Here is a 26708-nt window from a genome sequence, read left to right on the forward strand (position 1 = left end):
CCATGGACAGAGGAGCCTGGCGGGCTACAGTCCATGGAATAACAAGAGTTGGACATGACTTAGCAACTAAACCACCACCACATCATTGTGATCCAGAAGATTCTGTGTACTACCCATGCAGATGGTGTGTGGCCAACCCATCTCCTTGGGCACTGGTTCCTCAGGGAAAGATCTTCATGTTCAGGAGGTACAAAGCTGATCCACTTTGAGAGGTCAGTTATAAGCTCAGATTTCAGGTCTCCAACTTTTCCCTGAGGGAATGGGACTAACCCTGGAAAATGACTCCCAAAGCAAGTCTTTGGCAAAGAGACCCTGGGCCACACAGTCCCAAATGAGGAAGCTGGAAAGAGATAAGGATAACACCCCTAGAATGGCAGCCTGTTTCAGTTCAGTTGCTCAGTCATGTCCAGCTCTTTGAGACCTCATGGACTGCAGCACGCCAGGCTTCCCTATCCATCACCAACTCCTGGAGCTTGCTCAAACTCATGTCCATTGAGTTGGTGATGCCATCCAATCATCTCATCCTCTGTCATCCCCTTCTCCTCCTGCCTTCAATCTTTCCCAGCAAATGAGTCACTTTTCAAATGAGTCACTTCTTTGCATCAGACAGCCAAAGTATTGGAGTTTCAGCTTCAGCATCTGTCCTTCCAATGAATATTTAGGACCAATTTTCTTTAGGATTGACTGGTTGGATCTCCTTGCAGTCCACGGGACTCAAAAGTTTTCTCCAACACCACAATTCAAAATCATCAATTCTTCATCCCTCAGCTTTCTTCATAGTCCAACTCTCACATCCATACATGACTACTGGAAAAACCACAGCTTTGACTAGACAAACCTTTGTTGGCAAAGTACTGTCTATGCTTTTTAATATGCTGTCTAGGTTGGTCATAGCTTTTCTTCCAAGGGGCAAAAATTAAAAGCATCTTTTAATTTCATGACTGCAGTCACCATCTGCAGTGATTTTGGAGCCCCAAAAAATCAAGTCTGTCACTGTTTCCATTGTTTCCCCATCTATTTGCCATGAAGTGATGGGACCAGATGCCATGATCTTCAGTTTTTTGAATGTTGAGTTTTAAGCCAGCTTTTTCACTCTCCTCTTTCACTTTCATCAAGAGGTCCTTCAGTTCCTCTTCACTTTCTGCCATAAGGGTGGTGTCATCTGTGTATCTGAGATTATTAATATTTCTCTTGGCAGTCTTGATTCCAGATTGTGCTTCCTCCAGCCCAGCACTTCTGCAAATAAGTTAAATAAGCAGGATGACAATATGCAGCCTTGGAGTACTTCTTTCCCAATTTGGAACCAGTCTGTTGTTCCATATCCAGTTCTAACTGTTGCTTCTTGACCTGCATACAGGTTTCTCAGGAGGCAAGTAAGGTGGTCTGATATTCTCATCTCTTAAAGAATTTTCTGGCACCCCACTCCAGTACTCTTGCCTGGAAAATCCCATGGACGGAGGAGTCTGGTAGGCTGTAGTCCATGGGGTCGCTAAGTGTCAGACATGACTAAGCGACTTCACTTTCACTTTTCACTTTCATGCATTGGAGAAGGAAATGGCAACCCACTCCAGTGTTCTTGCCTGGAGAATCCCAGGGATGGGGGAGCCTGGTGGGCTTCTGTCTATGGGGTTGCACAGAGTCGGACACGACTGAAGCGACTTAGCAGCAACATAATCAAAGGCTTTGGCGTAATCAATAAAGCAGATGTAGATGTTTTTCTGGACATACCTATAATGTCATATGCAGATCAATGTGGAGAAATACTCACGCCAGAGTGATGACACTAAAATCCAGCCAGTTCCAAGGATCTCTCAGGTAAGTGAACTCATTTAGACAAAATCCTCTTGCCAATATCTTTATCAAGGCTTCAAAGGTATAAATGACAGTGAAGACATATCTGGGAGGGAAGGTGGAAAGGGAGTGTTAATTGCACCTTGGAGAGAGCTGTGCACCAAAGGGAGAGTGGCTGTGATTGTTCCAAAGGAGAACATGCAAAGAGTCACCAAGGTGGGGAAGGAGAAGAGTGGAAGGTAGGGAGATGAAATGCAGATGGAGGAGCTCAGAGCAATCAAAAAAGATGGGTGGGGTGGGGAGGGACGTGAGTGGCTGGGATGACTAGCAGCCTCTGCTGCTCTGAAGGTAAGCAGAGGGCTATGGCACGCAACCACCACAGGGTTCCAAAGTTCCTCCCGTTCCAAGAGGTTCCTCAAGATACCCTGCCCTGAGGGAAGCTGGCAGTTCCTCCATCAACTAGTTGACTGAAGATACGGAAGAGGAAGGAGATCTGACTACCTCCCCCCTCTCCAGACTTCTCTGCTTCCCACTGTCTTTTCTTCTCATGCCACGCTTGGCCTGCTGGCATTTCTGGCCTCAGGGATCCTGGTCTGTTTACTATCTAAAGCAGTAAATAACTAGGTGTCATGGAAGAGAAAAGCATCTGAATTCATACACATTTTCTCAGGAGGATGGGTCCTGTTACAGGAAGTCATCTCAAAAGAGCCTTTTTATTCTGTTGGACACATTTTGGGCTTGGATTTGAGGAGAAGGCTCCGAAGCTGAGGTTGGGAGTAGGGGAGTGTTTCTCTAGTGTTCAGAATGCCTCAATCACCGACAGCAGTGGTTCTCAGACTCCAGCACAGATCTGACCAACCCCATGGAAAGCTTGTTCAAGCATAGATTTCCGGGCTGTCAGCCCAGAGTTTCTGATTCGGTAAGTCTGGGGTAGAGCCCATGATTTTGCATTTCTAACAAGCTCCCAGCTGAGCCTAATGCTGCTGGCCTGAGGAACTATCCTTTGAGAACTACTGCCCAAAGGGACATAAATGCATGCATAAATCACACCTAATTTTGGATACGCTACATTTTTTAAAAATTATAAGATTCTAAATGTAAATACTGGTATGAAAAATGAAAAGACTTTTGATTGAATATGGCAGACTGAACCTGTATTTACCTCCAATCTTTTGGAAATCCTTCTTAAGTGATAGTAAAAGGAACTTTTAAAAAAGCATACATTCATTAGGGCAATGACAATGGAGAACACAACAGCATTTTGGAAGTTAGAGTGAAGACGGATGAAAGGTAACTGACAGCAGACCCTAGAAAGCTGGAAGCGGGGAGTTCCCAGAAGCAAGCCAACCCAGATAGCAGAGCTGCTTAGGACTTAGGGATGCTAGATATCTCTGAAAGTGGAGCCCAGGGAGACAGCGGCAAGTGGGTCTGTAAAGAGAGCTTGAATGTCTTTATTAACAAGCAATTGGGCTTTCTAAATACCACCCCACACCACCCATTCAGAGAGGAGCTGCCTCCTCTGATCTGGAAATAGACTGACTGAATAAGAGGGAGAGAGCTGCATCCTGAAACAGGGGTATGAAAGAAAAATTTACATATGTACTAAAAGGCAGACAACCCTGCCACCCACCCACTTCTTCCCCTCAGTAAGTTCCTAGAAGCTTGGCAGTCAGGCTAACAGCTCAGGAAGATGCTGCACTTTTCATATATTCAGGCAGCCAGTGAGCATCAGGAATCTGAAGGATACTTCTAACACTAGAGACTAAAGGAACGAAACAGGGAAGAAAAAGAAAAAGAGAGAACGCAGATGGAAGTAGATTTAGGAAATATCATTAATATTTTTAGGTACTTAGGAGATGAGAAGATAGTGGGTACAAATAGAAGGCTACAAACTAGAACATTCAAAGGACAAAAGCGAATACTTGAAAGCAAAAATATGATAGCAAAATTAAAACATTAATAGAAGGGCTAGAAATAAAGTTGAAATCTCACAGAAAGTGAAACAAAAAGAAATAAATAAGAGGTGATTACAAATATGAAAATTAGAGAATTAGACCAATAGGTATAATGTCTGATTAACAGGAGATCCAAAAAGAAATAGAGAAGGAAATATACAGGAGAAAATTATCAAAGAAATAATATAAGAAAATTTCCCTAAACTGAAGGATCTAGTCAGTTAACATATCCATGAGTATTCAGGAAAATGAATGAAAAATGTTCATATCAAGGCACAGCACCACAAAATTTGAGAATATTTTACACAAACAGAAGAGTCTAACTTTTTCTGAGGGAGTGAAAATCAGAGGTCACATAAAAAGGACTGAGAATCAAAATGTTAGGGGAAGCACACTGACTGAAACCACCCACCCTGGCCAGGCACCATAGTAACCATTTGCATGAGTTGTTTTATGACAGGAAATCCTGATAAGGAATACGGAACTAATAAGCCACCACCAGCCGGAAGAGTTCGGGAAAGGTCGAGAGGAGACACCGCGTATCCGTCCACTTCCCAGAATCCCTCTTGCTAGCATCCATCTTGGCTGAGCGATGCGTGCGCCACCAGGAAAGACTCTGAATTAGAATGATTGGCCAAAGCCACCCAGAAACTAATCCCATCACCATAAAACCCAAGACTGCGAGCCACGCGGCAGAGCAGTTCTCCTGGGTTCCCTTACCCTCCTGCTCTCCACCCGGGTGCCCTTTCCCAATAAAATCTCTTGCTTTATCAGCACATGTATCTCCTTGGACAATTCATTTCCGAGTGTTAGACAAGAGCCCAGTTTCGGGCCCTGGAAGGGGTCCCCCTTCCTGCAACAAAAATGGTGCCAGATTTCTTCATAGCAAAAATTGGAGGCTATAAGACAAAGGAATAATGCCTTAAAATTTTTGAGGAAAACAATTTCTAATATAGAAAACTAAACTGTTTAGATGAGGGTAGAATAAAGATATGCCAAGTCTCAGAAAATTTATTTCCCACCAACCCATCTAAAAAAGTTACTAGATGATGTGTCCCACCAAAACAAGGAAGTAACCAATAAAGAGAAGGATATGGGATGCAGGGAAGCGACAAATGGTATCCAAAAGAGGATGGAGAAACAAAAATCTCTGGAAAAGATCTGTTCATCACACTGAGGGAACATCTAGATCAAATTGAGGCAGCAGTTGAGGGACTCTAAGAGGGATTTTCCCAAGAAAAATGGAAATTGATGGATAATCTGATACATTCAAGTAAACTTAAGCAACAATTAAACCTCTGGAGAAGACTTTGGGTACAAATTAGTGAGAAATATATAGAAAACTGAGCAAAGGAAGAAATGAAGTCCTTATTAACTCTAGAGAAAGCAAAAAATATATGTATATACATAACCAAAATATACTGCATGATACAGCTATGAGTAGTATTTGCTTAGCAATACTATTCTATAATCATATATATAGTCAGGCAGTGTACATATTGTCTGATTATCTAACCAAAAATTATAGCTATAATGGGAAGAGAAGAGACAGAAAGAGAAAATAAGTGTTTATATGTGGACCTAATCCCTTTCTTTTCTATAACAGAAAGCCAATAGATAATATCTAATGTGGAAAAAAATTTTTTTAAATAGTGGTCTGAGTATATTATTAGAGAACGAGACGTATCAAAGAAAGCAGTAGAAAAAAAAAAAAAAAACAGAGTGGTTGCCTCTAAAAATACAGATTAGGCGTGAGGAGATGAGAAACATGAAATTGCTGTTTTTGTTTGAATCTTTATGGAGCTATGTGACCTTTTAAACCATATATCTGTGTATCTTAACTAAAAGTAAAAATCAAATTAAAAAGCGAATAGCAGTAATGTTTTTTTCCTATCTGTGAGAGGAGAAATGCTGTTTGAAATCATTCACGAAGAAATCTATATCTGGCTAGGGAGCTGTTTGAGCTGTCAGCTGCCATAGCTTGTTGGGTCTCCCCCCGCTCTTTATGTTTTCTAAATTAGAAAATCTTAACTCAGAATTATAGGTTGTTGGGAAGCTTTGACAGATTATTTCTGGCCTTTCAGATCAAATGCAGTTCTAGAAATTATGGAGAGAGTTCTCTCTAAAGACTATTTTCAGAGTTTCACCAGAGGACAAGAGCCCCAGCTTGGTGACACTGCAAGCTAGGTTAAAGGTCTCAGCTGGGGGAGACAGCAGCTGATGGAGTCACATCCTCTCTCTGGTGACATTAGCCTCACAAGGTATTTTTGCATGTTCAGATGCAGCATTTGGATGTGATTTTTAAGATGCAAAGACATACCTTAAGTGTTTTTCCTGATGAGTGAAGAAAATCATTGGTACTGGGAAAATGTCGAACCCTCAGCCACTGAGCTCTTTGCACCACTGTTGAGTTTTAAGAAGTTGTGATATTTAATCATTTATTAATTCTGGTATTTAGACCCTGAAGTCAAAGATCCAGACTATTCAACATCCTAAATGTATTACTGAGACATGCCATGCATAGTCACAGAGATACTCATTTTAAAAGATTTGACTTATTAGAAAACACTTATTGACTTATTAGAAAACACTGCAAAACCTTTTTTTATTGTTGTTGTTTGCCAACCAGAGCAATTGAGTGTGCAAAAGTGTCCTGTACTCACTTTTTGTTTCAGTCCTATTGGCTGAGGGGACATATACTAAGTGACCATAGTCAGTTTATAATCACAACTTCCGTGATGTCCCTTAACAGTGAATCAGGGTCTGGAGGCATGCTACAGACAGCCCTCCACTATTTTCACCATGAAGTGCCATACTGCATTTGGAAGCAACATCTCCCATTGGTACAGCGATGCCTTTCCTTGCTGCTTATGTAGCTAGAGCGTCTTTAATATCAGTTTAACTATCTTCTCTTTTCACTGTGGTAAAATACATATAATAAAAAGTTTACTACTTTAAATAACCATTTTTAAGTATACAATTCAGCAGCATTAAATATTTTCATAAAATTGCGCAAACATCACCAAAGTATATCCATCTCTAAAACTTTTTCATCATCTCAAGGAGAAACTCATTAAGCAACTCCCCATTTCTCCCTCCCCTGTTCCCCGGCAACCACTATTCTACCTTCTGTCTCCATAAATTTGCCTATTCTAGGTACCTCATATAAGAGGAATCATATCAATACAATACTGGTCCTTTTTCATATCTGGCAAATTTAACTTAGCATAGTATTTTAAAGCTTCATTCACGTTGAGGCAAATATCAGAATCGCCTTCATTTTTAAGGCTGAATAATGTTTCATCATATATACATACCACATTTTGTTTACCATTTATTTCTTGGACATTTGTCCATTTATCTGTTGATGGGACATTTGGAAACCACCTTTCAAGTATCATGAATAATGCTGCTATGAACATTGGTATAGGAGTTAATGTGCTTTTTAAACTCTATTTTATAATTGAAAAACTAAGTTTAATTAAACCAGAAATCTCTTCTTTGAAAATCAGCTTCATGATAAATAGGACTAAAAGTTATTGAATACTTCTCTCTCACATATATATGGTGAATCTATACTGACAACTGACTTATTCAATCATTTTACTCAACTATGAAGTACAGTGTCTGCTTGTTTACATGCATAACAGTTATCGATTTTTAAATGCCAGTCACATTATAAGAAATCCAATAGCTCTGTCAAAGGAATTCTACTGATTATTTCTTGTTTTCTTTCCAACTACAATATTTGCTATTTTTGAAGCTGGTTTTATATCTTACCAGCAAGGGTAAAACTGTGCTTATTTTTGCTATGAGGGCAAATGATGACTCTATAGTTTTTATATCTTTCAACCTTTAACATGGAATTTTGACAATTTTGTACTGGAAATCCTTTTTTTTTTTTTTTTTTTTTTTTTTTGCGTTTGTACTAGGGACAGTCAGCTGATTTAAAAGTGAAGCTGATAAATTAGAATATAGTAAGGAAGATTTGGAAGTCTTCTAGTATTATTTGATAAAATGTTAAGAGATAATAAATTAGGTATTAGAACAAAGGGGCTTCCCTGGTGGCTCAGGCAGTAAAGAATCTGCCTGCAATGCAGGAGACCTAGGTTTGATCTCTGGGTTGGGAAGACTCTCGGAGAAGGAAATGGCAACCCACTCCAGTATTCCTGCCTGGAGAATTCCAGGGACAGAGGAGCCTGGTGGGCTACAGTCCATGGGGTTGCAGAGTCGGACACGACTGAGCGACTAATACACACACACTTGACCAAAAGGACCATTGATCCAGTAAAATTTATTTATCATTATTCATTGTCACCTCCCTGTTTTCTTATTTATTTTTATCTGCTTTTGTGAGATTATCCACATCGATTGTCCACTTATGACATACAGATTCAAGCTTTTTGCTTTGACAGAGTCCATTTATTACTTATAGGATTTATTTTTCTATTTCAGTCACTATTATATTTCTGCAAACCACTTTTACAATGATAGTTCATTCTTTGAATTGTGATACTATGCAATGGTAATGATGACAAATTCAAGTTTAACAAAAGTAAACAACAAATGTAAATGTAATATCATAGGACAATAAAATATATTAGTTAAGATAGAGGATTAACTCCACAACTAATTCCATGTTAACCAGTAAGAACTAATGTCAGTCCTTGAAGTTCATACACTGCTCTAAAAAACACAAAAAGTCAGAAATTCTATGTAAATGATGATTAATTTTACATTTCAGAGTTTTAAATGATCTATGTGTAAAATGATTACATTGCTTTTTCTTCTGAATCTGTCAAATGTTTTAGAAGCTACTGAGAGACTTTTATTGAAAATTCTTTGATCACTTATTGAGAAATGCCATGGGGGGATGGAGAGCTGAATTGTTCTGCAGAGCAGAGTGAGAATTTGGAGTTCTCAGAGCCAATAGAGAAGGAAGACAGTGAAGCAGAGACGGAAAAGCAACCCAAAGGGTTGGCTCATGAAAGAAGATCATAAGTCAGTCTCATTTACCTAGACAGATCAAATGAAATGCTGGCAAACTGAATCCAGCATTGATCAAGCTAGAACCATTAAAGGAGACTGGCAAATTTATTACTGTAACCTACTATATCAATAGATCAAAGACTATATGATAATAAGAATAGAAATATTGATAAAAACAAATACTCATTCCAAATGAAACTCTTAAACCAGAAGTGAAAAGAAATTTCCAGAACTTGATAAGGGAAGTATCGTATAAGAATCCCATAGTCATCATGATAATAGTGAAATATTAGATGCATATTCTTTAGAACCAAGAACAAAAGAAATATGGTCACTATTATAGCATCAGTTCAGCACTGTCCTGAAAGTCCTGGCCAATTTAATAAGACAGGAAAAATAAACAAGTGGTATAAGAATCATAAAGAAGCAATTTCCTCATTATTTGCAGATGATATAACTGTTAGAATAATAATTGTTAAGGAGTTCTGCAAGGTTGCTGAATGCAAAACCAATATACATAAATTTAATAACATCAATTTATTTTAGCAATAGAAATATTCAAAAGGGCAACAAAATGGTAATGTACCTAGAGACAAAATAAATAAGAACTTTATAGAAGATGTTAACTCTTATGGAAGAATAGAAAAGAAAGCTTATATAATTTGGGAGATACAATTATATGTTATAAAAGTGGCAATTTTTCCTGTGGTAATAGATAAATTCAGTGCATTTACAAACAAAGTTTTAAGAGTTGTAAGAAGAGCTTGAAAATCTGACCCGTAAATTGATATGGAAAAGTAAAGAAATGCAAAAAGCCAAGATAATTTTTACAAAGACAAGTAAGGAGGTGTCAAATGATCAACCAGATTAAATCCTACGAAAAAGCATTTAGATAATGTGGTATTGACTCAAGGAGTGACAAATAGATCAGTAAGAGAGACAGACTTGAGTATGCATGGGAATTAGGTGTGTGACAGAGGGAGCAGGAGGAATCACAAGAGAAATGATAACCTGCTAAGAATGGTGTTGGAATAATCTTTATGGGAAAATATTAGAAGCCTATCACATATCTCACACACACACACACACACACACACACACACACACACACACACACACATGCATCTGAGGGGATGAATTATCTAAATACAGAAAGACATATGATGACTTAAAGAAAGAAATACAGGTGAATATAGTACAGAATATTTTATAGCAGTACAAATTATGATGTGGATACATACATACATACAAAGTGTCATTTAAAAAGTTTTTCTTCCCTAGAAATTATATGACTTTTGTTTGTTGCTATTTTTCATCTAAGGGTTCTCCAAGAAAGGTTTTAAAAAATATCAAATGGAAGCATCATTTTTTTCCCCTGATTTTGTTATTATTTTCTCATTTTATTGCAATGTGATCAGAGAATATTTTCTTTATTATTTATACTTTTTGGATCTTGTCTAGGTTTTGTTGTTTAATATTTGGCCAATTTATACAGTTATTTTTCAAGGAATATAGTTTGAAATATGTTAATTAGATCTATCTTATTAATTATGCTACTCTGGTTATCTGTATCCCTACATACTTTTTAATATATTTTATCTGTCATATGGCTGAAAGAAATTAATTACACTTCCTTATCCCCTACAAGTTTGGCCTCAGGCCAAACAACAGGGAGGGAACATGGCCCAGCCCTTCAACATAAAATTGGATTAAAGATTTACTGAGCATGGCCCTGCCCATCAGAACAAGACCCAGTTTCCCCTTCAGTCAGTCTCTTCCATCAGGAAGCTTCCATAAGCCTCTTATCCTTCTCCATCAGAGGGCAGACAGAATGAAAACCACAATCACAGAAAACTAACCAAACTGATCACGTGGAGCACAGCATTGTCTAACTCAACAAAACTATGAGCCATGCCGTATGGGGCCACCCAAGACGGACAGGTCATGGTGGAGAGTTCTGACAAAACATGGTCCACTGGAGAAGGGAATGGCAAACCACTTCATATTCTTGCCTTGAGAACCCCATGAACAGTATGAAAAGGCAAAAAGATAGGGCACTGAAAGAGGAAAATCCCAAGTCGGTAGGTGCCCAATATTCTACTGGAGATCAGTGGAGAAATAACTCCAGAAAGAATGAAGAGACGGAGCCAAAGCAAAAACAATACCCAGCAGTGGATGTGACCGGTGATGGAAGTAAAGTCTGATGCTTTGAAGAGCAATATTGCATAGGAACCTGGAATCAAGGCAAATTGGAAGTGACCAGACAGGAGATGGCAAGAGTGAACATAGATATTTTAGGAATCAGTGAACTAAAATGGACTGGAATGGGTGGATTTAACTCAGATGACCATTGTATCTACTACTGTGGGCAAGAATACCTTAGAAGAAATGGAGTAGCCATCATAGTTAACAAAGGTGTCCGAAATGCAGTATTTGGATACAATCTCAAAAAGGACAGAATGATCTCTGCTCGTTTCCAAGGCAAACCATTCAATATCACAGTAATCCAAGTCTATTCCCTGACCAGTAATGCTGAAGAAGCTGAAGTTGAACAGTTCTATGAAGACCTACAAGACCTTCTAGAACTAACACCCAAAAAAGATGTCCTTTTCATTATAGGGGGCCAGAACATAAAAGTAGGAAGTCAACAAATACCTGGAGTAACAGGCAAATTTGGCCTTGGAGTAAAGAATGAATCAGGGCAAAGGCTAATAGAATTTTGCCAAAAGAATGCACTGGTCATAGCAAACACCCTCTTCTAACAATACAAGAGAAGGCTCTACACATGGACATCACCAGGTGGTCAATACTGAAATCAGATTGATTATATTCCTTGCAGCCAAAGATGGAGAAGCTCTCTACATCAGCAAAAACAAGACTGGGAACTGACTGTGGCTCAGATCGTGAACTCCTTATTGCCAAATTCAGACTTAAGTTGAAGAAAGTAGGGAAAACCACTAGATCATTCAGGTATGACCTTAATCAAATCCCTTACGATTATACAGTAGAAGTGACAAATAGATTCAAGGGATTAGATCTGATAGACAGATTACCTGAAGAACTATGGACAGAGGTTTGTGACATTGAACAGGAGGCAGTGATCAAGACCATCCCCAAGAAAAAGAAATGCAAAAAGGCAAAATGGTTGTCTGAGGAGGACTTATAAATAGCTGTGAAAAGAAGAGAAGAGAAAAGCAAAGGAGAAAAGGAACAATATGCCCATTTGAATGCAGAGTTCCAAAGAATAGCAAGGAGAGATAAGAAAGCCTTCCTCAGCAATCAGTGCAAAGCAGTAGAGGAAAACAACAGAATGGGAAAGACTAGAGATCTCTTCAAGAAAATTAGAGATACCAAGGGAACTTTTCATGCAAAGATGGGCACAATAAAGGACAGAAATGGTATGAACCTAACAGAAGCAGAAGATATTAAGACAAGGTGGCAAGAATACACAGAAGAACTATATGAAAAAGATCTTCATGATCCAGATAATCACAATGGTGTGATCACTCACCTAGAGCCAGACATCCTGGAATGTGAAGTCAAGTGGGTCTTAGGAAGCACAACTACGAACAAAGCTAGTGGAGGTGATGGAATTCCAGTTGAGCTATTTCAAATCCTAAAAGATTATGCTGTTAAAGTGATGCACTCAATATGCTAGCAAATTTGGAAAACTCAGCACTGGCCACAGGACTGGAAAAGGTCAGTTTTCATTCCAATCCCAAAGAAAGGCAATGCCAAAGAATGCTCAAACTAATGCACAATTGCACTCATCTCACACGCTAGCAAAGTAATGCTCAAAATTCTCCAAGCCAGGCTTCAACAACACGCGAACCATGAACTTCTAGATGTTCAAGCTGGTTTTAGAAAAGGCAGAGGAACCAGAGATCAAATTGCCAACATCTGCTGGATCATCAAAAAAGCAATAGAGTTCCAGAAAAACATCTACTTCTGCTTTATTGACTACGCCAAAGCCTTTGACTGTGTGGATCACAACAAACTGTGTAAAATACATAAAGAGGTGGGAATACCAGACCACCTGACCTGCCTCCTGAGAAATCTGTATGCAGGTCAAGAAGCAACAGTTAGAACTGGATGTGGAACATCAGACTGGTTCCAAATTTGGAAAGGAGTATGTCAAGGCTGCATATTGTCACCCTGCTTATTTAACTTATATGCAGAGTACATCATGAGAAATGCTGGACTGGATGAAGCACAAGCTGGAATCAAGATTGCTGGGAGAAATATCAATAACCTCAGATATGCAGATGACACCACCCTTATGGCAGAAAGTGAAGAAGAACTAAAGAGCCTCTTAATGAAAGTGAAAGAGGAGAGTGAAAAATTTGCTTAAAGCTCAACATTCAGAAAACTAAGATCATGGCATCTGGTCCCATCACTTCATGGCAAATAGATGGGGAAACAATGGAAACAGTGACAGACAAAATCACTACAGATGGTAACTGCAGCCAAGCCTATTAAAAGGAGAGACATTATTTTGTAAACAAAGGTCCGTTTAGTCAAAGCTATGGTTTTTCCAGTAGTCATGTATGGATGTGAGAGTTAGACCATAAAGAAAGCTGAGGGACGAAGAATTGATGCTTTTGAACTGTAGTGTTGAGAGGACTCTTGAGAGTCCCTTGAACTGCAAGGAGATCCAACCAGTCAATCCTAAAGGAAATCAGTCCTGAATATTCATTGGAAGGATTGGTGCTGAAGCTGAAACTCCAACACTTTGGCCACCTGATGCGAAGAAGTGACTCATTTGACCCTGACGCTGGGAAAGATTGAAGGCAGGAGAAGGGGATGACAGAGGATGAGATGGTTGGATGGCATCACCGACTCAGTGGACACGAGTTTGAGCAAACTCTGGGAGTTGGTGATGGACAGGGAGGCCTGGCATGCTGCAGTCCCTGGGGTCGCAAAGAGTCGGACATGGTCGAGTGACTGAACTGGAACTGGAATCCCCTAGAATGTGCATTTTGTGTTTGTTTGGCAGCTGTGCACTGCATGTGTGATCTTAGTTCCCTGAACAGGGATCAAACCTGTGCCCCCCTGCAGTGGAAGCATGGAATCCTCACCACTGGACCCCCAGGGAATGCCCCTTACAATGTTCTTGTCTATTTACCCTAACACTCTTATAATTTTTGATTTACAAACATTGTTGCCACATTATTTGTTGCAAAAATGTACATTATTGTTTACAGATTATTTAGCATTATGTGTGTCATTTTTATCCTGTTTTTTAAGTTTTGGGCTAAATTACACCTTCTCTGATATTAAGATCTTGCTTCCTGTTCTATCTGCCTTCAGTATATCTTTGCCCATTTTTTAATTTTGACCTTTCTGTGTCACTTTGAGTGGTATATTTTTAGTCAGCATAGAATTCAGTACTGCTTTGTTATATAATATAACTTTTTAAAACAGATGAGTCAAATACATTTATATTTCTTGACATGATAGATTTGATCTCAGTTTACTTATATTACTTTGTTATGTTTTTAACAGTTTTTAAAATATTTCATTGTCTGATGTGTTTTATTTGCTTTATTTTTCTGTATGATTCTGAATTTAGAAGAGTTTTTATTTTAGTTCAAGTAGTTGCTTGAAAATATACATTTATAATTTTAATAAAGCTATACAATACATTGCGCTTACTATGTCTTCTTATTAATTCTCTTTCCTCTCCATTTTATCCATCGTCTGACTGTATTTAGTATTTTTTTCCTGCTTACCTTTGCACTGTTTAATATAATTATTTTTCATTCCTATGTATCAACTTTAAAGAATGCTCTTTAATTTCTTGTTAGAAAAACAACAATAAGTGAAAATCCTCTGCTCCCATGTTCTTCTCTCATTCCAGTCTCAGTTTTTGCCACCTGTACCACATCAACATTTTCAGGGGTCTGGAGTTTTAGAGGGTAAAATGCCTTGGTCTTCATTTTTATCCTTCTCTGCCGGCACTGTCATTTAACAAGCCCTGGTCTGCTGAGTCATTTACCATCCTCCATCCACTTTTGGTTTCCTGAGAGTGTTTTGACATCTTTTGTCCTCTGAGCTTTCTTTTCTACTTCTTTTTGTTCTTGTAGATTTATTCTGTTCCCATGCTGTCATTTCACTGGCACTTTCAGAGGGTTGCGGTAAAACATTCATGCTATTGTCCATATTTAACCAGAATCCCCAAATAACTCTTACTTTTGATAGAAAATGCTTTTGCATTAAAAGTTAAAAAGGATAGAAATTTTACATGCTATAATGCTATGTCATCTCTGTATATATGTATATATACTTTATGTAGAGAGAAAGAATAAACTAAAATTCTAACAGCAATTTATCTACCAAGCTACTGTCTTCTATTTTTCTGTATTCTGCATTTAATGCAATAGTCATTTATTTTAAATTTATTTTGTTTTAAAACTTTTCATTAGGATATGTGTCTGACTCGTTGCGACCCCATGCACTGTAGCCCTCCAGGCTCCTTTGTCCATGGGATTTTCCAGACACCAATACTTGTTGACATTTCCTACTTCAGGGGATCTTCCTGACCAAGGGATTGAACCCAAGTCTCTTGTGTCTCCAGCACTGGCAGGTGGATTCTTTGCCATTATGCCACCTGGGAAGCCCAATATATAACATGCAGAATGAAAATGCACATGAAATATAAATCAGCTGTAAAATGAATGCTTGTGTATCTGTCAGCTTAGGCTGCCACAACAAAATACTATAGATTGAACTGTTAAACAACAAATATTTATTTTCTCACAGCTCAGGGGGCTGGTGCCAGTGTGGTCAGGTTCTGGTGAGAGTCCTCCCCCTGACTTGCTAATGGAAATTTCTTACTGTGTCTTCACATGGTAGAGAGCTGTGGTGTCCTCTCCTCTCTTACAAAGGAACCAGGGTCACAGCTCTGCCATTACAACCGCATTTAACCTTTCCTTAAAGGCCCCTTCTCCTTTATAGTCACATGGTGGGGGCAATTAGAGTTTCAATATATGAATGCGGGTGGGGGGCACTATTCAGTCCATAGCAGCAATGTGACAACTACTCATGTCACAAAATGGAACATTTTGAACACCCACAAGATCCTTCCCTCCTCAGCCCTAGAGGTTACTACTATCCTAACTTTTGGTACTTTTTTCTTGTGTTTTTATCTCCTGAGTATGCATCCAAAGTAGTTAAGTTGTGCTTGTTTTTTAATTTTGTATAAATGGAATCATAGTTTTGAATCTTTTGTGCCTGGCATTTTTTGTTCAATATTATGTTCTAAAGACCCTGATGTTGGGAAAGATTGAAGAAAGGAGGAGAAGGGGATGACAGAAGATGAGATGGCTGAATGGCATCACTGACTCGATGGTCACGAGTCTGAGCAAGCTCCGGAAGTTGGTGATGGACCCGGAAGCCTGGCGTGCTGTAGTCCATGGTACTGCAGAATCGGACAACACTGAGTGACTGAATTGACTGATGTTCTTAAGACTGTTGTATGGAATTATAGTTTATTCATATCCATTGTTATACACTGCCCCCTTTTAAGAAAATAACAGAGATAATTAATACATTAAAAAATATATAAGGCAGTTCCCTGACAGTCCAGTGGTTAAGACTTTGCCTTCCAGTGCCAGGGGTGAATGTTCAATCCCTGGTCAGGGAACTAAGATCTTGTGGCCAAAAAACAAAAACATAAAACAGAAGCAATATTGTTACAAATTTAGTAGACTTTAAAAAAACTGTCCACATAAAAAAATGTATGGACATTTTGGTCATTTCCTATTTTTTATTTTTGTGGGGAATGTTCATGAACGTTCTTGAAGCTGTAACCTGGTGTCCATAAGTACATATTTCTGTTAAGTGTATGTACCTAACAGTATAGAGGGTCGCAGTGTTTATGTGTTTTCACCTTTATTTGCTAATATTCACTGCCATCCAAAGGGGTTGTACAAAGTTACATTCCCATCAGCAAGATAGGAGTTTCTGCTGCTCCATATCTTTCTCAATATTTGGTACAGTCACAGTTTAGAATCTCTCTATGATTTTATTTTATTTGCATCTCCTTGATTAAGAAAAAGGTTAAGAATATTTTCATATGCTTGCTGACCATTTTGGATTTCAACTATTATGAACTATCTACTTTATCTTTTGCTCATTTTTCCAATTGGTTGCTCTGACATGTTTCTAATTGATTTGTAGGGGTGCATTGTTCTGGATATAAACACTTTGGAGGTACATGTGTTGCATCTTCTACTCACTAGGCTTGTTTTTTCACTTTCATAAAGTTGTCTTCTGATGAACAGAAATTCTTTATTTTAACATCCTAAAATGTATGTTTTTTTCCTCTGTGGCTAGTGCTCCTTGTATTACATGTAGTAAATCGTTCCCTAACCTGAAGCCATGAAGACTTCTCTGTGGTTTTGTTTGATTTTGCTTCTTTGGGGGTTTTCTCAACCTTCTAAAAGCTTGATGTCTTTGTCTTTCACAAAGAAATTTAGACCTTAATCCACCTAGAATTGATTCTTGTATTTGGTGTAGGGTTGGATGTTCAGTATAATTATTCTGTTGGGATTCCTAATTCTTCTTCATCAGTGACCAGACTCCCTGTCCCTGCTTTGCAGCGCCATTTTTTCCACCAATTCAAGGTCTGTACGTGCACTGGTTTGTGTATGGGCCAACTCTTCTCTTCCGCTGGTCTGACTAATCTTATGCCAATGGCGCTCTGCTTCAATTATTAGAGCTTTATAGTAAATCCTGATATCCAGTAGAGCACATTATTTTTTCCCACCTCATTTTTCTGTCTCAAAAGTGTCTTGGCTGTAATTTGCTCTTTGTATTTTCATATAAATCTTAGAGTCAGTTTATCAGGTTATATAAAAAAAAACTTGTTGGGTTTTAGATTGGAATCACATTAAATTTAACATTTTGGAGAGTCTTACAATATTGTGACTTTGAATTTAAGATTACAATATATCTCTACACTTATTGGGTTTTCTGTAATATTACTTAACATTTTTATAATTTTCTTTGTAGGGATTTTACTCATATGTTGATAATCTTATTTCTTGAAGCTTGTTATTTTTAGCTGCCAGTGTAAATGGTATTTTTAAAACCTATTTTATTCTCTGTTCGTTGCAATATATAGATATACAATTGATTTATGTATGTCAGTTTGTACTTAACTACTTTTCTATATTTCTTATTAATTCTAATAATTTACCTATAGATTACAATGGCTACTTTATGTACATAATTATATTATCTATAAATCATGGCATCTTTGATACTTCTTTTCTTATTCTTATACTTTTTATTTCTTTTTCTTGCCTTACTACACTAGTTAGGATTTCCTTTACAAAGTGGAGTGAAACTGATGAAAAAGACATCTTTGCTTTTTTCCTTTCTGATCATGAAGAGAAAGCTTGCCATGTTTCACATCAAGTATGATGTTTGCTTCTTTCTTTAAAGTGGTTTCCCTTTATCAGAGTATAGCAATTCCCTTATACTTCTACTTTTCTAAGAGTTTTTAATCATAAAGATGTCAAACTATATAAAATTATTTTTAGCATCAATTAAGATGACCACTTGATTTTTCTTCTTTAATTGATAAATAGAATTTATTTCCAACTGTAGCATGATTTAATGTTATAGTCAGCAAAAGGCAAAAATTTAAAAGTTGCAAAAAGAGAACACTCTACAGAGCTCCTGTTGTTATACCAAAAATATGTCATGTTTGACCTGGGTGAGGGGCAACTGCCTTAGATGTGTTGGTGCAGGATGTTTTTAGAAAGGCCCCAAAATCTGAAACTACAGATTCCATCATTAACGTAGGGAGACAGAATAATCTCAGGAATATTATAGTCACTTTGAGGTATATGACCCATGATAACTTAAACAGTTTTATTCATGCATTATTTTTAGAATATGCTGCAGGACCATTTGTTCTTAGCTCTGCTTCATTATGCTCCATCCTCTCTTTCCAAGTAGGACTTCCCTCAGTTTCATTCAGATGTGCACCTAGCAGATAAGTGTCTGTGTGGTGGTGGCAGGGAGAAGTGGGGGGCTCATATACCGAGGCCACCACAGACCAGTGAAATCAGACCCTCTGGGGCTTGGACCCAGGTATTAAAATTTTTAAAATCTCCCCAGGGAGAACCACTCATCTATAGCTCTTAATAGCTGAAAATCATAAGTGTGTTTATGAAACAGAGTCCATAGAGAAGAAGATATCTATCCATGGCAAAGTCAGATAGGCAATAGGATTCCACATTACCCAAATGGGACCCAGCAGGATGAATAAGAGAAAGAAGCCACCCAGTGAAGGAAGAGAAAGGGAGGACAGAAAGGAAAGGCACAAGAATGACAACAAATCTACTCACTCCATTCTCTCTGGAAGCTCTGTTTGGGTCATGCCCACACAGTTGACCAAAATAGTGATGGTTATAAATAAACTGAACCACCTGAGAGGGCTGTGTTAAGGAGAAGCTGAAGGTCACCATGTCTTCTTGAGGTCACCGCTGATCACCTTGACACTGAATTGATTAAATTCATAACTCTTTTGCTAAGATCAACTTTATGGTCTTGTCACATAATAACAGCTAACACTGAGTGCCTACTCTCGTCCACATTATCTCTAATACAACTAACCTACAGGTGGATATTATTATCTACACATTGGAGCCAAGAAAACGGGCTGACAAAGCTTAAATATTTTTCCAAAGTCATACAGCTAGTTAATGATGGTGCTGACATGTGGGCTCAAATTGTCTGAAAACAGAACTGAGCAAGATGAAAGGAAACAGAATCCCTTTTCCAAAATGTCTTCCCTGACACCTGCATTTAACTACAGTATGGCCTGAAATTTCATCCTGCAAATGTTTCTTTTTTCCTAAAAGACAAAGAGAATTCAGGACAATTATAACCCCCCACCCCCCCACCCCGTTAACCATGGTTTCATTTTCTGCAGTTTAAGTTACCCGTGGTCAATGGCAGTCTGAAAATAGGCGTGAAATGACCCACCATTCTCAGTTAGCGTGGTGACATCTCAGCCTTCTAACTCCATCCTGCCAGGGATCCCCAATCATCAACATTGTCTGCTTCCAACACCCAACCATTGACATCATTATGGCTCCATGATCCAGGGTCACCCAAAGCAGATGTGCCTCCCTCTGACTTATCATCAGGTCAATAGTAGCCTAATGCTACGTCCCAATGACTACATTATTTGCCTCACTTCATGTCATCATTGTAGGTGTTTCATCTCACACCATCACAGAAGAAGAATGAGTACAGCATAAGATGTTTTTAGACGGAGACCACATTCACCTAACTTTTATTACAGTATTTTGTTATAATTGTCCTACTTTATTACTGTTGTTAATTTCTTACTGTGCCTAATTTATAAATCAAACTTTATCATAGGTATGTATAGGAAAAAACACAGAGGGTTCAGTACTGTCTGAGGTTTCAGGCATCCACAGGGGGTCTTGGAACGTATATCCTATGGATCAGGGGCAGGGGAGACAACTGTACTCCAAGAGATAAGGGGATGGCCACGTGCTTTCATGGAAATTAGGGTAGTCAGATTGTGTTTCTAACTTAGCTGAGGTCAGTCACACTGAGGAAGTGGACGTATGGTTAGGAATGGTGGGGGCAGGCACAGGTGGGTAAAATGCTTGCTTAAGGAGAAGATTCTAAAGGATTAGGCTGTCAAGGAGAACTCTGGTGAGCAAGAGGGAAGAATATTAAAGGCAAAGAAAATATCTTTGTCCCTTTAAAGAATATTAAAGGGGCAGATAAATTACAAAAAGGGGACAGAGACACTGAAAAGGAAGGTGAGTGGAAGAGGGTAAATAGATGGGGCAGAAATATTGGTGGCAAAGTCCAAAGATAAGTATCTCCCATTGGATGTTTTTCTGGGGACTAGCAGAGTTCCTAACAGTTACTTCCTAAAGACAAACAACCCCTGAAGAGAAGTTTGACCTACAGAGAGAGAGAGAGAATCACTCTTCTTTCATAATTTCAATTTGAGCAGAAATATCTTTATCTATTTTAGTTTTCTGTAAATGCCTTTGATGTACTCTGTTTTACAGTTACTTAGGAACCCATCTATTTTGAAAAAGGAAATTCTACTAATTAAACCACATTTTCCTGTTGACTTGCAATTAAATTAAGAAATGTGTTCATATGGGGGAAAAATGTTAACCCAAGGATTAAATTAAAATTATATTTCCAACTCTACAAACCTTTAAAAGAATGATGATATATTCTGATAATATTACTTGTGAAAATGTTCACAGCAAATTTGATTAGAATTATAATTTTGGTGAAATATTAATAATAAGAGATTGAGAATTCCATACCTAGAAGAATGTTTTGGGGGCTAGAGCTACCCAAAGCTCATGAGTTCATGAGATTGAAATATATCAATGCAGTCTTTAGTGAGAAAGAGACCCTTAACAGCTTTTCTGTCCAGCTGTGACTCCACCCAGCACTTCATCAAATCTCAAGATAAAAAGAATATTTACTAGTACACTTGGTTCCTTAATGGAATTTTACTTCTAAATAGCCGTTTCTTACTTAGTAAGTAAGTAAGTAAAGTTGCTCAGTCGTGTCCGACTCTTTGCGACCCCATGGACTGTAGCCTACCAGGCTCCTCTGTCTATGGATTTTCCAGACAAGAGCACTGGAGTGGGTTGCCATTTCCTTCTCCAGGGGATCTTCCTGACCCAGGGATCAAACCAGGGTCTCCAGCATTGCAGACGCTTTACTGTCTGAGACACCAGGGAAGCCCTTACTTAACTAGATGTAAATCAACCAAAATGGATGAAAAGGAGCTTGCATATTTGCTGTTTTTCTTTATTTGTAATTTTTATGTAATTGTATGTATATTTTTAAAAACACCTATATAGAGATTAAATACTTAGAGAAAAAATTACCCTAATTCATTTCCATTAACTTCCTACTTCCTTACTGCTGACACCACTCTAAGCAGGAGGCAGTCTGGATTTTTTAACTTGCTATGTGAACTTGCACAATTAATTTAATGCCTCAGTATCAGTTTCATCATATAAAGATGGAGATGCTAATCCCTTCTCCAAGGGTTCTTGTACCTATGACAGTGTTCATGCTTAGCAAGTATTTAGCAGTGGGAGGCTGTTACTGTCAGTAAATATTCTTTCATAGCATTGTGTGCTGTGCTGTGCTAAGTCGCTTCAGTCATGTCCAACTCTGCAACCCCATGGACTATAGCATGCCAGGCTCCTCTATCCATGGGATTCTCCAGGTAAGAACACTGGACTGAGTTGCCATGCCCTCCTCTAGGGGATTTTCCCAACCCAGAGATTGAACCTGTGTCTCTTATGTCTACTGCATTGGCAGGCAGGTTCTTTACCACTAGCACCACCTGGGAAGCTCTCCCATAGTATTAGGAAAGCTAAGAATGAACTAGGCTTCCCTGGTGGCTCAGTAGTAAAGAATCATCTGCCAATGCAGGAGATGCAGGTTCGGTCCTCGGGTAGGGAAGATCCCCTGGAGGAGGGCATGGCAACCCAATACAATATTCTTGCCTGGGAAATCCAAGGAGCCTGGCAGGCTATGGTCCGTGGGGTCACAAACAGTTGGACATGACTTAGCAACTAAACAGCAACAAGACCGAATTAAGACAATGATTCCCTCAGGTTGGCCATAAAGGCAAAACACGTAAAGGCGGAATGTAACATAGTGAGCTACCAGCTCACTGAGTGCCACCCAGCAATCCAACAAACCACTCCAGAGAATGAGACAAGAGCTCTTTTACTGTCCTCCCCCCACCCAGAGGAGGCTGGCTACCATTTGCTAAGCCAGTCAAGGCAAGGATGTTCTTGCAAATCAACCTCCTAGAAGCCACAGCTGAATTCCTTATTAGGAACTTCCAATTTGGACAGTCACCAGGGAAGATCCTTGGAAATCAAGCCAAAGTCTCTTGTTTGTCCTAGTTTGGCTTGCCTTGAAAAAAAAAAGAATAGAAAACAAAAGCTGGAGACAGCTTCTGAAGCTACCTAAAGCAATTAATTTATTACAGACATTTGACCAGTGTGTTTCTAATCACTACTACAGTCTCCAATGGCATGAACCTCAGATTATTGACATTTTTAACCTGCTGGTAGTTTGGGGGGTAACTAGTGCTCTAGGCAGTGCCTCATGACCAGTGGGATCCCAGTGAGACAATCTTCGCTCTGCCCATTATAGTTTGTTCTCTTCACCACTAGGAAGGGCTGCTTTTTTGCCAAATTAGCCCACAGAGAACCAACCTACCCCTATCTCATCTGCCCAAACCATAAAGCCTTCCTGGTCATTGTGCTGTAGGAAGAGCAGGCCACATATGGTGAGAATGTGCCTGGGTGCATCAGTAGTCTCCTCTTTACAAGTTGTACATCCACAGGTGGGCCCAGACTGGTCTACGTGAACCCCAGCCCACCTGTGGGTTGCACGAATATCTCTTCTGTCTTAGGACTGCTTTCGGGTGTTGAGCACATTAAAACCAGAAACATTTTTTTCAATTTAATGATCCCAAGGCACCACTGTTAACCCCTGAGGGAGGTATAAGACACAGTTGGCAGCATCTAACATGCGGAAGAAGCAACCGTGCAAAGGATATGAGTGGATGGACACTTTGATGGCTGTTCTTCTGATCAGGTTGAAAGGACTGAATAACCACAGGGCCCGAGTGGCACTAAACCGGGAAATGGTCCTCCCTTTGTTCAGCACCATAAATGTCTAAAACAAAACACAACAGAAGGCGGACCTCCAGTGAGAAACACACATCCTCACCCAACCATGGATTTGAACATAAGTGAGATTATCTCAGGCTCATGAGTGAGAAGGGCTCTGAAACCCATGAGTCAATGAGAAGCAAATGGAGGGGCAGACAGTTAGAGAGGATCAAGAACTAAAAGCCATATCCTCACTCCCAGAAAGACCCCAGGCCCCCGTGGCTGACTGTGCATCAAATGGGCCCCTGAGGCTACCCAGTGAATAGGAAACTGACCCAGGGCTGGTGAGATATATCATACAAGGTGGAGGATTCTGGCAGCAGGGAGGTGGAGTTCTGGTTGCATTTAATTCCTCTTCTGATTAGTGGAACATCCCCAGTTTGTGATTGTCCTTCTGTTCTCTACCTCCTAGGTCTCCCCTTTCAAACTGTCTACTGGTTCACTCCTCTGAACATCTAGGGAGGATGTGGGTTCTTGGCAAGTGAGAGGAGAGAGAAAGGCATTCCAATGCCTTCTTATTTTTCTCTACAAACCATATTTAAGATGGCTGGTTCCTGCCTTTCCCAACTCCCAAACACACACCCCTTTTTCAGCTGTGTAGAATGTCCGAGGTAGTTTTAGTTTAAACTGGATGTTCTCAAACTTTAATTTTAGGGCTCTCTTGTACCCTCAAAAATTATTGAAAACCTTAAAAAATATTTTGTTAACGTTTATACTTTTTCTTACACCATGTGTGTGAATGTACATATGTGTGTGTGTGTGTGTGTGTGTGTATGTGTGTGTGTATGGGTATGGGCTTCCCAGGTGGCACTAGTGGTAAAGAACCTGCCTGCCAATGCAGGAGACATAAGAGACACAGGTCCAATCCCAGGGTTGAGAAGATCCCCTGGAGGAGGGCATGGCAATCCACTCCAGTATTCTTGTCTGGAGAATCTCATGGACAGAGGAGACTGGTAGGCTATGGTCCATAGGGTCACAAAGAGTTGGACATGACTGAAGAGACTTAGCAAGCATGCATATGTCTGTATATATGCATGCATATATGTGTATATATATATTTATATACAATATCAAATAAAAAAGGACCTTTTAAAACACAAGAGTATACAAACATACATTCCTGTAGCTGTTAGACTGATGTGATCCTCCAGTAATAGGCTCTACATTCACTATTGTATATTCACAAAAGAATGTGAGTGAAAAAGACAAATGACATCCAAGGATCATGAAGACATAGTTTTGAACTGAACCCCAGGGGTTTTGAGACCCTACTTTGAGGACCACTGGTTTAAATTATCTTGATTTTGGTTCCCCTTCCCTATTCTACCCATGGCCCCACCTCCAGCCTGGAGATCTCTGCTCTCTACTTGCATAGAGAGCCAACACCTCCAGAGATCTGAGGCTAGAACCCAACCAAGGGAACAGCCAACTTTATCTGAAAACTCCACAACAGTTGTCACTGCTTTAGAGGATCTGAATTTAATTAACCTCCACCATGAATACCATAGAGATTCAAAGAGAGCATTGAGGAGGTGAGTTAGAGGTATTTTTCACTCACTGAGTTCAGCTGACAGTCACATCACCCAGGGGGCAGGAGCACTCCTGGACCGGGTGGGTCAGAGGCCTCTTATTCCAGAGCTGAGAATGGCCATTCCCACCAGTAGCCCTTACCCGGTGTGTGCTGTAGAAGGGGTCCAGATCCTCCAGCGGCTCCCCAATCAGCTCTGCCGGGAGTGTACCATAGAACTTGGGTAACTGGTTGCAGGCTTTCAAGTCTAGCTGGGGCCGAGGCTTGTCTTTCTGGTCCTTCTGCTTCCTGAACTTCTCTTTGGCTTTCTTTGCCTCTTGCTCAGCAGCAATTCTTTTTTCAATCTCCACCAGGGACTCCGGGGTGAATCGACGGAAGTTGGGAGTTTCCAGGGACCCAAAGGGGAATTCCATCTTCTCATTCTTCTTTAAGGAAGAATGTACTCATGAGAGTGAACACAACCACAGAGAGGTAACAGCCTGCCTACTAGCTCACCCCCTCCAATCCTGCTTGCTAGAACAGCTTCCCCTACCCTCCCCCAACCTCTCTAGTTCTTTCCTTAATTCACACTGTGCTCCCCTAGGACTCCACAGCCCTGCAGTGTTCTTGAAGGAGGCTGTTCAGTCCACTCTAAGCCTCAGGGTAGTCTCTGTGCTGTCCATGAGCTTCTAGCCATTGTTCGTTTATCATTTTTGTATCCCATCACCACCAGATTCAGCCATACTGCCCTCTCTCCCATTTCTATGACCACTGAGTACAGGCACTTTGCTGCATTCAACAAAGACTTTGGTCCATGATCTACTTTATCTGGGGTCTCATCCTACTTCCTGATCACCACCTTTTATCTGCTGACAATTTTGATGCTTCTCCTCTTCTTTTGAACTCCATTTGGACCTCCAGACTGCTTTCTCTTTTTGTCCATGACTGAGCAGTTCTCTCCATATCCAGATAAGAATCCCATGAACAACTACTCCCTTGTCCCTATCCTAAATATCTAGCCTAGGTCAACTTAGATGAGTCTAACTCAGGTTTCCATGAATCTGGACTGTTGAGGAGTGATGAGGAACATCAATGCCACTTAGGAATCATATGGGTTCCCTAGGCAACAGTTTCTCCTAGTCTGATATTTCAAATAGTCTTTGTCTTTCCTGACTGCTTTCCCCCACTTACCCTTCCAGTAAGACTCGCTTCCTCATGAAGAAAACACAACTCCTTCAGCTTCATGCCCCCAAACCTCTGACTTACCTACCATCTGAACCCTTCTATCTTTCCTCCTGTCACAATCAGGAGAACATCACCTCTCAGTTTGGCTAAGATCACTCTTCCTTCTACTTTGGACCTTATTCCCTTTCTACCTCATTTCTCTCTCCTGACTTGTCTCCTGGTCCTTCCTATCAGCATTTAGAGATGCTCAAGTCTCCTTCAACTTTAAAATTTTTTACCTGGTACCCAGCCCATCCGGTTCTTCCCTCTTCTCTCCTCCCATTCTCTGCTGAGTTCTGCTCACTATCTCCAGTCATTCTTCAGTTTAAGCAGCTTTATGTCCACTACCTCACTAAAATGCCTCCTAGTAAGGACAGCAGAGACCTTCTTATAGCTAAATTCATGGAGAACTTCTCAGTTCTCATCTTGATGAGGTTATTGGCTATTTCGCCTACTTCCTCTTCCTTGAAACACAGTCTCTCTTCAGCTGCTCTGACACACTCAGTC

General features: G+C 39.7%; 1 protein-coding gene across 2 annotated transcripts in view; it reads right to left on the reverse strand.

The window, feature by feature from the left end:
* The window catches only part of SCN10A (sodium voltage-gated channel alpha subunit 10), an 88052-nt gene extending 62641 nt beyond the window's left edge, over window positions 1-25411 (reverse strand). The window contains exons 1-4 of one of the 2 annotated variants that reach the window (XM_020897948.2): window positions 25142-25411; window positions 23347-23474; window positions 19097-19177; window positions 1769-1897 (exon numbers count right to left, since the gene is read on the reverse strand). In XM_020897948.2, coding sequence (XP_020753607.2) covers window positions 1769-1897; window positions 19097-19177; window positions 23347-23474; window positions 25142-25411 — 608 coding nt within the window. Of the gene's footprint in view, window positions 1-1768; window positions 1898-19096; window positions 19196-23346; window positions 23475-25141 lie in introns of those variants that run through there. The other variant, XM_070455437.1, reaches the window with a different exon arrangement.
* Between the last annotated feature and the right edge of the window lie 1297 nt (window positions 25412-26708).

Source organism: Odocoileus virginianus, chromosome 26 (genome assembly GCF_023699985.2).
Source record: "Odocoileus virginianus isolate 20LAN1187 ecotype Illinois chromosome 26, Ovbor_1.2, whole genome shotgun sequence".
Classification (NCBI taxonomy): Eukaryota; Metazoa; Chordata; class Mammalia; order Artiodactyla; family Cervidae; genus Odocoileus; species Odocoileus virginianus.